Raw genomic sequence first — 14,052 nt, 5'->3', positions numbered from 1 at the left:
TAAAAAAAAAAAAGTAAAGACAAAGCAAACCAAATGTAGAGTTAATTGTTTGAGCTGAAGACTCAAGAGTTTTCAAAGCTTTAATGTGAACTCAAATGACTGACGCTGGATAGATGATTTAAATGCCAATACAGGTGACATTTATTTTGAAGCTGAACAAGGGCCCTCGTGATGACAGGAAAGGTGATTAAAAGAATGAACAATGTCTCTTTTGCTGGAACATACTTAGCAGAAACAAACAAACAAACAAAGATAGTTTCTTTCTGTTCCAAGTAAAAACAGTATTCAAAAATGTCAAACATCCTAACTCTACGCTCCCCTTAAATGGATAGTAGCTTTTGGCAACATACAAACAGCCTCTGATCCCAATTTAATACAAACATGGTTAAAACTAAAGATGGCACAATCAAACCTGATCTCAAACAGATCAGTGAGGTTTTTAAAAGGACTTGAGAGGAAAAGAACCACAGTCATCTTAAACAAACTGTCTGCATTGGCACACAATGGACAAATACTCCACTTGTGCTCATTCATTCTGTAAATACCTCCATGCAAACGGGGTGTCCACAAAAAAACAAACAAAAATAATTACAAAATAAATCTACTCACTCTTTGACTGCCTGACACTTGACAGTTTTATTTTGTGGCATTACATTTCCTTAAATGCAAAATTTTCTTTCATTTAATTCATAAACACCAAAATCAAATATTGGCCAGTCAAAGAGTTGGAAAATTATTGGGAGACATGCTATAGACATACACACTACACAGTCACTTCACTGCGCACACCACTGTGATATCCCGATATTTTGGCCTTCCCGTGTAGTGAAATGAGATGATGGAAGTATGAAAATCCTTTCTCAGCACCACACTTAAGCTCATAATCAAGGGTGGGCAACCTACAGCACGTGGGCCACGCGAGAGCATTTGATCCCGCTCATCAAATCTTGTAAAAACTCTTATAAAAAGCAAAGAAATCACAAAAAGCTTGTGACATTTAAAAAATAAAATTGTATTGGTGAGTTCATGTCGGCACGGTGGCCGACTGGTTAGAGCGGCAACACGGTGGACGACTGGTTGCCACACAGTTCTGAGGCAACCAGTCAGTCAGTTCTTGGGTTCAATCCCCGGCCCCGCCTGTGTGGAGTTTGCATGTTCTCCCCGTGCCTGCGTGGCTTTTCTCCGGGCACTCCGGGTTCCTCCCACATCCTGAAAACATGCATGGTAGGTTGATTGAAGTCTCTAAAGTGCCCCTAGGTGTGAACGTGAGTGCGAATGGTTGTTTGTTTATGTGTGCCCTGCAATTGGCTGGTAACCAGTTCAGGGTGTACACCGCCTCCTGCCCGATGATAGCTGGGATAGGCTCCAGCACTCCCGCGACCCTTGTGAGGATAAGTGGCTCAGAAAATGGATGGATGGATGGATGGTGAGGTCATAATTTTTTGGGATAAATTTAGTTGCCTCATACTGATATGCTTTATATAGCCAACATGAAAACTGTGCTTTATCATCATAAAGGCAAAGTGATTTCTAAACATCTAATTGGACGCGATTATACAGTGTCCCTAATAAATTGCTTGATTAGTGTATATCATGAAAAAGCGCATCACTGCAAGAGTCAAAAAATAAAAAGACTGGTGTACGATAAAGTGCATTCTTGCAGGGAGCACTACAAAGAAGTCTTCAGTCTTCTTCATCACTCCATAAGGCATCTTCATCATCCAGATCCACACCATGGAAGAGTCTGGGGTGTGGGGGGTGATAAGAGAGACAATTAGCAGTGTGTAATGTAGAAAAGCAATGAAAGAGTCTTGACGTGAGGAGGAAGGAGTGACTCACTGTTTGTAGCAGGGTGAGTGTGGGTTGTTAAAGTGACTGTACGGGTTGGCTTTGTTGAGCAGGTCCAGACAGAGCCAGCAGAAGTAATGGCGGCACGAGGTGCACGTCATTTTATTGCAGCCGTCTACTTTCTGCACACACATTATTGGAATCATGTTATGTTCAAAATGCTCACTAGTTAAATGGGACAGACGACAAAATTTACTTTTTAATATTTGTATATTAACATTTGGTTATGAGTGCCTGCCCACCCATCAAGTGTCAAATTACACAACCAAGTAATTTTTTGTTAACTACCCATGATCAGCTGGGGGGAAGATCTGGAGCCACTTTCAAGCAATGCCCAGATTCCAGCTGCTGGACTACACTATCATGCAAAAATGCAAACACACCCCCATAGGTGTGACATCCCCGCTAACATTGCAGAGACAATGTAAGCAGAGCTGCAGTGTTACCAGAATGCTAATAACCAACATATACTGTTCAGATAAGGTGACATGCGGGGGGGTATTTGTGTTTTACAATTTCATGCGTCACACTGCCACACTAACAGAAAAACCTAGTTAACCTATGCCTATTCATGTTTTTTTTTTTTTGTGTGTGTGGAACCTATTCTCGGCTACATGTAATTGGTGTCAAGAAAGTATATGTTGATTGATATATCTCGACTGAGAAACTAACATCTTTGTATGCTAGAGCGGAGCCGGGGTTGTTATCAGAAGTTAGTCTTTGCCGCATGCGTATGTTTTTGCTCTGCTACATGCGCGTTTTTATTTATTTATTTTTTTTTTTTAAATAAAATGATCTGTATTTATTTTTAAGGGTAATAATCATAGGCAATTATAAACCATTTCTAATCAATTTTAAAATCCCCCCCCCCCCGGCAATATTTAGTCCCTATGCCTTGTGGATAGCGAGGGTTTACTGTAATTTGGCAGCTTACAGGTACTCTCTTTTTAGGGGAGGTGTATTTAGTTAAATTAGTCAGTGGTGGCTTGGCAAAAGCGCCATTCATTTGTAGACTGGATAGAGGGGTAAACCTGCACTAGAGTGAGTCTCAGTCTCCAGTAACACTACAAAAAGTCGCTTTTTTTTTTTTTTTTTTTTTTTTTTTAAGAAATATCGCTATAGCCATATAAAATTACGACACCGAGTAGTCCTAGTTTCACCAAATGCCATGGTAACAAAAGCTGTACCAAGCATTTTCAAAAGACCGAGCCGCCTCCCAAAATGAGTGTTTCAAGTGGAGGTTATGTGTTGTCATTCTTATCCTTTGTGTATTTTGACCAAATGTAAAAAAAAAAAAAAAAAAAAAAACACCTGGGAACTATTTTTGAGAAACTGTGGGTCATCTTGAAGACACGCCCTGTAGTAGCACCCTGTGATCAACTGAGAGAGCACCCACCTGTATGTTGGTGCCGCAGTAAGGGCAGCATTTGCAGTTCTCATTGAGCCAGTCTCTGCTAAAGGACTCTTCCACAGCTTTCTGGATCACCCTTTTCCCAAACCGCTGCTCCATAAACTTTTTGCCCTCAGTCGTAGCCGACAGGTACTCATCTCGGAGGCTACGCAAATCCTCTGTGGCACACGACAAAAATACATAAATACAACCAAAACCACAATACAAGTTTCAAATAGAAAATGACTTTCAGTGGACCCTCCCATGTGGAACAATTTGGAGTTCAACCTAAAATTTCTGGGGAAAATATACTAAAAACAATCAAGTGTGAGGTCAGGAAATCTTGTGAGAGTTCAGCTCAGTGAGCAGTGACGATAACCATTAGTTTTAACAAACATATATACTGTACTTATAAATATACAACTCATAAATACACAACACTAATTCAGCATTATCTATTACATATAAAACTAACTAAAACTCTGTAAACACCTTCCTGTTTCCATCATACTTCCGCCAGGCATCTTCAAAAATCAGAATCAGAATCATCTTTATTTGCCAAGTATGTCCAAAACACACAAGGAATTTGTCTCCGGTAGTTGGAGCCGCTCTAGTACGACAACAGACAGTCAATTTACGGAACACTTTGGATACATAAAGACATTGACACAAAAAAAGAAAAAACAGTCACTGAGCAGTAAAGGGTTGCTAGTTATCTGGTAATGCCGGTACATTATTTTTTTTTTTGACAATTGTGCACAAAAAAAAAAAAATGTAGAGTCCTCCAGCACTTAGAGCAGTTCGAATGACTAATATTGCAATAGTCCGGTGCAATGACCATTGTGCAAAGGGCGCTGAGACTTCAAGGAGTGTATGCGGTTTAAAGTGACGAGTAGTGCGATAATCTGGGACAATGTTGGTTGTGCAAATGTTACAGATACTCCTCAATCAGTGTGCAAATGGAGCAGATGCTACTCTGGCATGAGTGGCCAGTATATGCAAATAGTGCAGCGGAGACAAATTCCTTGTGTGTTTTGGACATACTTGGCAAATAAAGATGATTCTGATGGCGAGACAACTACAGTGAGTGCACGAGTAATACATAATTGGCCCCACAGAAATGTGACAACGAACTCAAGTCAAAAAATTGCCACTATGTTGTAATGGAATTGTAGGTTAGGTGTTTACGAAGTTGATCGCAAGAGGGAAGAAGCTGTCGAAATGTCTACTAGTTCTAGTTTGCATTGATCGGTAGCGCCTACCTGAGGGAAGGAGCTGGAAGAGCTGGTGACCGGGGTGAGTATTTTTATTTTATTTTAGTTTTATTATAGTTAATTCCGGTTTACACTCACATGACAGTAAGGCATGTTCAAAATTTTGTCTAAAACATTGTCTTTACAATTAAATGTTTTATTATGGTGATGCCATTTTCTAAGGAAAAGAAATTGTCAGAACTAATTGTGTTCCACTTTAGTTTCCAATTTACAGGTCCATCTGAAATTAGACTATCATAGAAAACAAATTTCAGTAGATCACAGTAGATGAAATTTCCATAAGTTTTCTACACCGCTTATCCTCATTAGGGTCGTGGGTATGCTGGAGCCTATCCCAGCTAACTGCGGTCAGGAGGAGGGCTACATCCTGAACTGGTTGCCAGGCAATTGCAGGGTACATAGAAACAAACAACCATTCGGACTCACATTCATATCTGTGGACAATTTAGAGTCCTCAATTAGCCTACCATGCATGTTTTTGGGATGTGTGAGGAAGCCGGGAAACCAGAGAAAAGTCACGCAGCCACGGGGAGAAAATGCAAACTCCAAACAGGCGAGGCCACATATGAACCTGGGTTCTCAGAACTGTGAGGCAGATGTGCTAACCAGTCAACCAGCCTTGATGAAATTTTATGGTTTGAATTTTTATCAACTACGGTCACGAGTTGTGCGTCGTGACTGAAAGAACAAGATCCCGGATACAAGTGGCCGAAATGAGTTTCCTCCACAGGGTGTCCGGGCTCTCCCTTAGCGATAGGGTGAGAAGCTCGGTCATCCGGAAGGATCTCAGAGTAGAGCCGCTGCTGCTCCGAGTGCGAGTGGAGCCAGATGAGGTGGATGGGGTATCTGATTCGGATGCCTCCCAGACGCCTCCCTGGTGAGGTGTTCCGGGCACGTCCCACCGGGAGGAGACCCCGGGGACGACCCAGGACACGCTGGAGAGACTACATCCTTTGGCTGGCCTGGGAACGCCTCGGGATCTGGGGAGAGGGAAGTCTGGGCGTCCCTGCTGGAGCTGCTGCCCCCGCAACCCGACCTCGGATTAGCAGTAGAAAATGGATGAATGGATGGAATTTTTATGAACAAAAATTGCAAATGTACCCTCTCAAGAAACTTAAATATTATACCAGAAACAACCACAATGACTAAGTATTGATATTAGGTAAGAACTGGCCTTGTGAAAAGTATTTCTGTGTGTTAAATGAATCTGTATAATGTAGTGACATTTTAAACTAAACTATTGAATTAAGTGAACTTCTCTACCACATTCAAATTCATGGAGATGCACCTGTATTTGTAAGTTGGTACACAACTACACACGATTTCCACCAAAGTTTGGACAGTGAGAAACCTTACATTCTGGTGACGATTCCGATAAAAGGTACGTATCAATCAAATTACCTGCGGGGATCTTACAGTGAGAGACCCCGTGGTAGCCCATCTTGCACAGAGTGCAAAAAGCATACTGGCATACGGAGCAGATGCCCATGGTGGTGTCGGGCTCCACCATGACCGCCGTACCGCAGGAGTGGCGGGGGCAGTACACCACGTCGGCCATAAGGTCCAGGCTGGACTGGAGCAGCAGGCGGTCGTAGCGAACGAAGAGTTCCTCGTCCACAAGCTGCTTGACCTAGTGAGTTTACAAAGTACAAAAAGGAGTGTGAAACATTATTAACCATCTGTACATATAGAATATATAGCAGTGTTGTACCTGCATAGGCGTGGCTAAAGAGGAGCACTTGGGCTCAGGGCAATTAAGGCACTGCACGTTGCCGTCCCGTATTTGGATCTGGAAGTATTCCGTCATACAGGCTTTGCAGTAGACGTGCTGGCACTCTTTAAAGCATAGGCAGTCAGCGCCGCGTTTCTCCGAAAAGCAGATGCCGCAGGAGAACGGCGTGACGTCAAACACCCTCTGGCGTTGCGCCTCGTCAAAGTCCAGCAGATGAGGTAAGAGGTCAACGCGCGTGTCCATACACACGATTGCCCGCGGGTCCAGCGGTGGAGACCCTGATGACGGCTGTTGGTCAGATATTTTCTTCTTTAGCTCTCGTTTCATCTTCTCCGAGCAAGGCCTCCCAAGCTGTGTCACATCTGAACAAACTTCCAAAAAAAAAATAATAATAATAATCCTTCTGAGCAAGTAAACAAGTGTACCAGTTACTAATATATTAAAATATATGAAAACAATATTTATTATTGTATTATACATGTTTACTTAGATATTGACTGGGGGTATTTACTAACTGAAGAAAGAACCTGGATTATTATTAGGAGGGCGGACCTTCATTTGTACAAATAAAGACTCTTTCATACTTGACCAATGTTTTTTTTCTTTTATTTTCTCAACACATTATGTGGTTTATAATAATACATACTTTCCATATGTAAATAATTCACTTGTCTTTGTGTTGTCATCTAAGCAGATGCTACAGTATAGTTCACTGTTATACGAAGGCGTTTGGGGAATTCTTCGACAGCTGATGTGAGGATTTAAGGCTGCTCGTCAGGTAGTATTAGCAGGTGCCTTGTCAGATGAGTGTGCATAGCACTTGGGCTTTTGTTGTATTTGAGAATAGACTTGCATATTTTTTAAGTGACTGTGCTACCGGTCTCATTTTTATCCATCCATTTTCTGAACCGCTGATCCCCACTAGGGTTGCGGGTGTGCTGGCACGATATCGCAGGTGACTTCGGGCAGGAGGCATGGTACACCCTGAACTGGTCACCAGCCAATCGCAGGTGAGCTACTGGTTAGCAGATCTGCCTCACAGTTCTGAGGACCGGGGTTCAAATCCCGGCCACGCCTGTGTGGAGTTTGCATGCTCTCCCCGTGCCTGCGTGGTTTTTCTCCGCGTCCACCGGTTTCCTCCCACATCCAAAAAACATGCATGGTAGGTTGATTGAAGACTCTAAATTGCCCGTAGGCATGAATGTGAGTGCGAATGGTAAGATAAGAGTTTCGAGAGTTGTGTAATTTCATAGTCTACTTATTTATTACATTCATACCTGTGGCCGTGTTGTCGGCTTTCCTGCTGCGCTCACCGCTCGCCTTAGTTTCATGCCCGGTGACTAGGAGAGGAGACTGGATGTCCAGAAAGTCCAGCACCTCCTCGCTGAGGAACTGAATCCATGTAAAGAGGACCACGCATCCTCGGTTCTCCTCCCATAGTTCATCCAGGCGTCGGCACAGAGAGCTCAACTGACAAGGACGAGCAGTAGAAGAAGGAATAATTACAGGGCGTGAGTAATAAATGGACAGGTGCCACTTCTCAAGTATGTGAATTGTATAAGTCGTACCTGTCCTCTGGTCGTCCATTTTGAGCTGACAGTGAATAGTGGCGAATTTGTGGATGGATAGTCTCCAGGAAGCTCAAAGTTGAGAACCAAAGGAGGCAAGAAGCTGATTTTATATTCTGTTTGCTTCTCCCCTGAAAAGAATTCAAGATAAGGAGGCGGCCTAAAAACATTTGAGCCACTGAGAATTAGAGTTGGCTAACTCATTTTTGAGTAATTTTTAAGTTAAATGCATTGATAAATACTTGTCCAAATCAGAGTTGAGTTCCAAATTTGACATAGGGGCAGTCCAATATTGCACCACTGGTGGTAGGGGGGGGGCCCTTCTGGTGGTACACGAAATAATCATTGAATATTGCCACAAACCTTGCAGTTGTGTTGAGCAGATTCTACATGAGTTCTGTAATTTCCGATTCTCTGGAACGCCACGTAGGTAACAGTCTGATTTATGATTGGATGGGGGAGTCGTGAGGCAGTGAGATAACGTGTGTACATTTGAGACAAGGCTGACAGTTGCGGGAACTACAGGACAGTACTTGTTCATGTGGTTTTGGCGCCATTACGGCCGACAGTAGTCATTTGTTCTGAAATAAGCTGCCGCGCATAACATTTGAAAAAGTTGGACACATAGTAGGTGGTGCTGGCAAGCGGCTTAATTGGAAAAACGAAACAATGAAGCGCCCAAAAAAATTGTTGACTGTATTTATATGGCTCGGCAGTGGCTGAGAGTCATTTGCTTAAAACCCGGAAATGCCTGGTTGTCGTTCAGCTGAGTAGGTGGGTACCATATATGAAGTGGGCAGGTGCTTGAATATTACCGTGATTTCTCATGTATAATACGCACAAGTATAATGCGCACTCCCAAAAATGAAAAAACATTTTGAAAACCCTTCTTTCTGTGTGAAATGCACACCCATGACTTTCTATCCATTGATATATTTAAATGTAATAGTGATGACCCTCTCTTAATTAGTTTTTCTTATCAATTCTGATCAGTAATATTAATACGGAGGTTCACTTGTCCATTAATAATGTATTTAATATTGTGGCCACCATAGTCTTTAGTTTGAACACTGCGGCTTTAAAACTAATTTATGGCTGTTTTAAAACATCTATTCATATACCTCATTTCACTGTTAATTTTAAAATTTTAAAAAATGTATTGTGATGGAAGGGGACCTTTGAATGAAACCTCTGCCATGGTTTTTATGAACACACTGGCTGTTTTAATGTCCGTCATGATGGTGGTACTTGGAGAGCCAAGTGTTTTTTGGTGGTACTTGGTGTAAAATGTTTGAGAATTATTATTACTGAATTATTGCACTCAACATTTTATATCTTAGGTGTATATCTGAATGTTAGTTTAAGTGAATGCTTCATGTCTCATCTTTTGTGAAATATTGATAGATTTGACAGATGTTTGGACTTAGAACACTATTGCACCAAGGCTTTAGTGCCAGCCATAAACTTTAAATCATTCTCCTGCAAAATTACTAAATAAATTTGAGTTAGCCCACTCTAGTTCTGTGTGGCTCATTTGAGTTGCTCATTAGGTTTACACTTTGCTCACATAGTACCTTTGACAACAACTTTAAAATCAGGTGGAAGCTTCACACAGAGCTGGATCTCTCCCCCCTGGGCAGAGTCAGCTCGATGGAACTCCTCCTCATAGATACTTGCTAAGGCAAGCAGCTCATCCTCCTGGTCTGCCTTGTCCTGCGACATTTACATTCCTGATAAAAAAAAATATAGAATTAATGAAGGGTGACCGATTAATAGATTTTGTCAACTAATTCCAATTCTTTAGAATAATTTTTCCAGCTTATGTAGTTCAAAGTGCGCAGTTAGAACCTTAAACCCCTAACAATACAACTTTTGAGAAAAGGGAAGCACTTATTTTCACATTATCTGTAAAGAAAAAAATATCTATTCATATTATTTCAGTGGGAGTTCATCCAAGTCGAGCTGCAGCTATCAAATATTTTAGAATCGCCATTTTCAGATTCTACACTGTGTTATCTGTGACTTTGTGTGTGGCTTTAAAGGGCGAGGAAAGGGTTTTAATTTTTTATTGTATTAAATTCAGTTCAAATAGATGAGGCCCCAAATTACTAATCTGCAGGACTAGTTTCTAATGGGCAATGAAGTTGCACTGCGCCAGGTCCTGAAGCCAACTGAACATTGAGGCAACCATTGTACAAGTGCAACAAAAGGCTTTGTTTGAAGTGAAATTGGAGAAGGAAAAAAATAAAAATAAAAAAATAAAAAATACAAGCACAAAACGGCAAAAGTTTGCATGTCCAGCAGTAAGTGCGTCTACCTATTCTAAATCTCGTTTACAAATTGACTTGAGGCACGAGATCCAGAAGGAGATTATGGACGATATTAGACTGCTTTTCTTATAACCTGGCAAATAAGAAAAGGGACATTACAGCCAGTAGAGGGAAGGCACAGTATGACCAAAAATGTAATGCTCCTTTGCTCTTGTTAGGAGGAAGTGTGTTTGTGACAGCAATCTATATCAATATTTCACACTGGACCTCAAGCAGCTTTGGTACTGTTCTTGACCTGTCTAACTCCAAACCCTTGGACATTGATTCCCAAATGAAAGGCATACTTTACTTTCATCGAAAAAGAGGACCTTGGACCACTGGCCAACAGTCCAATCCTTCTCTTTGGCCTAGTTGAGACGCTTCCTACGTTGGCTCAGGCTCAGAAGTGGCTTGACCCGAGTAACCCGACAGTTGTAGCCTATCTCCCGGATGCACCTGAATGTGGGGGTTTTTGAAGCTATGACACCCACCTCATTCCACTCTCTGGATCTCTGCTAGATTCTTGAATCTTCTTCTTCTTCTTCTTCTTTTCCTTTCAGCTTGTCCCGTTAGGGGTCGCCACAGCGCGTCATCCTTTTCCATGAGAGCCTATCTCCTGCATCCTCCTCTCGAACACCAACTGCCATCATGTCTTCCCTCACGACATCCATCAACCTTCTCTTTGGTCTTCCTCTAGCTCTCTTGCCTGGCAGCTCCATCCTCATCATCCTTCTACCAATATACTCACTCTCTCTCCTCTGGACGTGTCCAAACCATTGAAGTCTGCTCTCTAATCCAGCATCTAATCCTTAGGATTGAAGTCTGCTTGAATCTTCTCTGTTTGATAATCCGCTGAAGCCCACGGTCATCTCTTTTCCTGGTGCATCTTCTGCTTTACATTTTGTCCTTCCACTAGACTTTCCATTGATATGCTTGGACACAGCACTCTGTGACCAGCCAGCCACCTTAGCTATGAACTTATCTGGCTTACCCATCCTATGGAGGGTATCAATGATTGTCTTCTGGCCAGTTGTCAAGTCTGCCGTCTTCCCCATATTGAAGCAAACTGAGACAACTGAACAAAACTGAAGCAATTTAATGACACCTGGGGAAAACTCTGCAGGTGCTTTGAGTTTAGTAGATGATTAGTGTGTGACTGACACAAAAACATTTATGACCTGATTTCTTCACAGTATTCTAATTTTTGGAATTCCTGATTTCATCAGTTTTATGAGCTGGAAGCCCAAATTATGTAAAAATAGACAAATAAATAATTGAAATTGTTTAAATTATGGGGCCTGAATCTATAATCCATGAAAGTTTAACTTTTTGAATGGCATTATGGAAATAAACTTTTACATGATATTCTAATTTTTTTGGAAAGGGTCTGTAGCTAAAACCTAGTTGAATGACTGGCGACATGGACTGACAGCTGGCTACATTGGCCAACAGCAAGTGAGGGAAAACCCACTCACTCTACCTTCAATAGCCAGCAGACAGGACGGATTGCTGTGGTTGCTGCCGGAGGCCCCGACTCCCTGGGAGCAGTGGAAGATCTTCGCTGGCCGCTGCCTGGGGGACAGATGAATGTGTATTGGAAGTTGGTGGGTGGGAGTTGGCAGAAGCAGGAACTTTTCCCCACCAATACACCATCTGCTGCCATTTGTCCCGGTTTTGAGATAGGGAGCTTCATGTGGTCTTGGAATAGTGGGCGGCTCACCGTTTCCCCTTTCATGTCCTTACAGGCTAACCGGGAAAGTGTGGTGGTCTGACCCCTGTGCAGGATGGGATCGGACGGTATAGAGAGGACTCCGTGGACTACTTGCTCTACTTAATGGGTCCACAGACTATCCCCGCTATTTTAAAACAGACAATCGTAAATTTGACTTTTCTATGGTTCATATTTGTATTTTTATATGGTTGATCCTATTCACACGACCAATGAAAAGTGATAGTTTAACTTTGTGTGTGGTGGTCACCGTCACAGTTATGAACCTCAGGGTGGTTATTTGGCGTTTAAATTAGTGAAACTGCCACCCTTGTCACACTTGTTTCTGATAAACAATTTGACTATGTTGCTGTATGTCAACGTTGGTCATGAAGGTGATACTTGGAGAGCTACGTATTTTTTTAGGTGGTACGTTGTGTAAAAAGTTTGAGAACCATTGATACAGATCCATTTAAGTTGGCACGTAAATAAAAATATTGCAATGTTTTTTAATTTGATTTATTTATTTTTTTTAAATCGTTATTTTGCATTTTAATTTTAATAGCCTTAAAGCCATAGACTAACAAAACCCACGCAGTGAGTGGAAAGTCACAACAAGAACACAACCAACACAACAGCAATAAGTCCGATATACTGCAGTGTTATATTTTTTGTGAATGTACATTTGTTAAAATAAATAAATCATCAATGGCAGCCGACGTCATTTTCTCGTGACATGTCAACTTGTCTTAGCTTACATGGGACACAACTTTAGGAAAGGTGATCATTTACCTTATTGAAATGGTTTAACGCTGACCCTAAGTATTAACATGAGGCTTAATGTGCGGAAATGTTCTTTTCGACAAGTTATCTGACAGCACTCGAGCTAACTAGCTAGCGTTACTCAGATGTAGCTGACGTGAACACTAGCTAAAACCCGACGTCGGCAACCTCTACTCGGACTTGTCATTCCGTGTCGACATTGTCCATTCTCCCGTGTGTACGAGACATCAAAAGGTACACCTGAAGGAGTGGAGAAACATGTTTCTTACCTTAAACGTGCCAAACGCTATAGGCGTGTGTACAGTGCCAGTTGCATACTTCGGTCAGGCCAGCAGCCACAGCGATTGTTTATATGATGAATTACGGTAATCCCCAACCAACACGTTGCGCGGGCCAATTTTCAAATAAACGCCTAACTAATGACTCCATTAACATTTATGATTTAGATTTAAATTACTTGTATAAAATATCTCTGTTATCACGCAACCAGTTCACTTATGGTCGAAATTATACTATCCCATCCCAGGATTGCGGCCAAATTGAGCCACACAGCTCTGACGTTGCATTTCAAAATAAAAGTCTTGAACTCTGCATATTATGCCGTCAATACACTTTTAAATTTTTTTTAAAAAATAGTCCTCTGAAATCTACACATTTGATTGTCACAACAACTGATTAAATGTTCAAAATAACCCCTGAGGTATCACAAAACCAGATCACTTCTCAGGTACACTAACCTAGCGACTATCCCAGGACTCCAGTGCACCACCTTGCTTGGAAATTTTACACATATCTAATGTTGCGTTTGCAAATATACAGTAAGGAATGAATGAATAATAATAATTTCTGATTTGTCAAAACAAAAAGTACTGGCATAGTGTAGTTTCTCCCAGAAGTGGACTGGTTTTGTGATACCTAGTAAATAAGTTTTCATATTTCTTTTCACATTCAATTTCCGGTGGAAATTTCCCCTCCAGACATCACGGCGGCGGAATGAGCCTTCCTGGGTGCACTCCTATCCTGGGAAAGTCTACTTTCTCCCACAAGTGGATTGGTTGCATAACAGATTATTTTATATAATAATGTTAAATGCAAATAAAAGCATTGATATCCATTCATGTGTTGGCTTTTATTTTGAAATAGGCCCACACAGCGGTGTTACCGTAATGCATAGTGTTTCGTTGTGGCGTCTGGTTTACTGGTTTAGACCCCGGCAGGCCTAGAGGTAAGGTCGTAGGCCTACAGGTAGGTTGCAGGGTACTCACCTGATTAGAAAAACAATACTGTACAGGTGAATTGAATCAAATCAAATTTACTAATTCACAGCGCAATGGCTATTTCACTGTTAGGTTGACCTTAATTCTATTAAAGATTTTTTTGGGGGGGTATTTGAGCTCTATCAATACAAGTTCTGAAGCTTAAACAAGTGATCTGAGATGT

At 41.6% G+C, this 14,052-nt stretch overlaps 1 protein-coding gene across 2 annotated transcripts; it reads right to left on the bottom strand.

The window, feature by feature from the left end:
- Positions 1 to 112: 112 nt before the first annotated feature.
- Positions 113 to 13,170, bottom strand: rnf14 (ring finger protein 14). 2 transcript variants are annotated; one of them, XM_061751922.1, is made up of 10 exons: positions 12,882 to 13,170; positions 11,602 to 11,693; positions 9,387 to 9,542; positions 7,813 to 7,943; positions 7,522 to 7,714; positions 6,224 to 6,615; positions 5,914 to 6,142; positions 3,245 to 3,417; positions 1,840 to 1,970; positions 113 to 1,744 (listed from the first exon to the last, which is right to left on the bottom strand). In XM_061751922.1, the coding sequence occupies exons 3-10, from the start codon at positions 9,532 to 9,534 to the stop codon at positions 1,684 to 1,686; spliced, it is 1,458 nt and encodes a 485-aa protein (XP_061607906.1). In that variant the 5' UTR covers positions 9,535 to 9,542; positions 11,602 to 11,693; positions 12,882 to 13,170; the 3' UTR covers positions 113 to 1,683. The 2 variants fall into 2 exon arrangements, with proteins under 2 accessions (XP_061607906.1, XP_061607905.1); XM_061751921.1 differs by lacking the exon at positions 11,602 to 11,693 and having other exon boundaries at positions 12,882 to 13,169.
- Positions 13,171 to 14,052: the final 882 nt, after the last annotated feature.

The sequence above is a fragment of the Phyllopteryx taeniolatus genome, chromosome 17 (assembly GCF_024500385.1).
Source record: "Phyllopteryx taeniolatus isolate TA_2022b chromosome 17, UOR_Ptae_1.2, whole genome shotgun sequence".
NCBI classification, from domain to species: Eukaryota; Metazoa; Chordata; class Actinopteri; order Syngnathiformes; family Syngnathidae; genus Phyllopteryx; species Phyllopteryx taeniolatus.
Note: the sequence above shows the minus strand (reverse complement) of the source record. Positions and strands in the feature narration are given on the sequence as shown.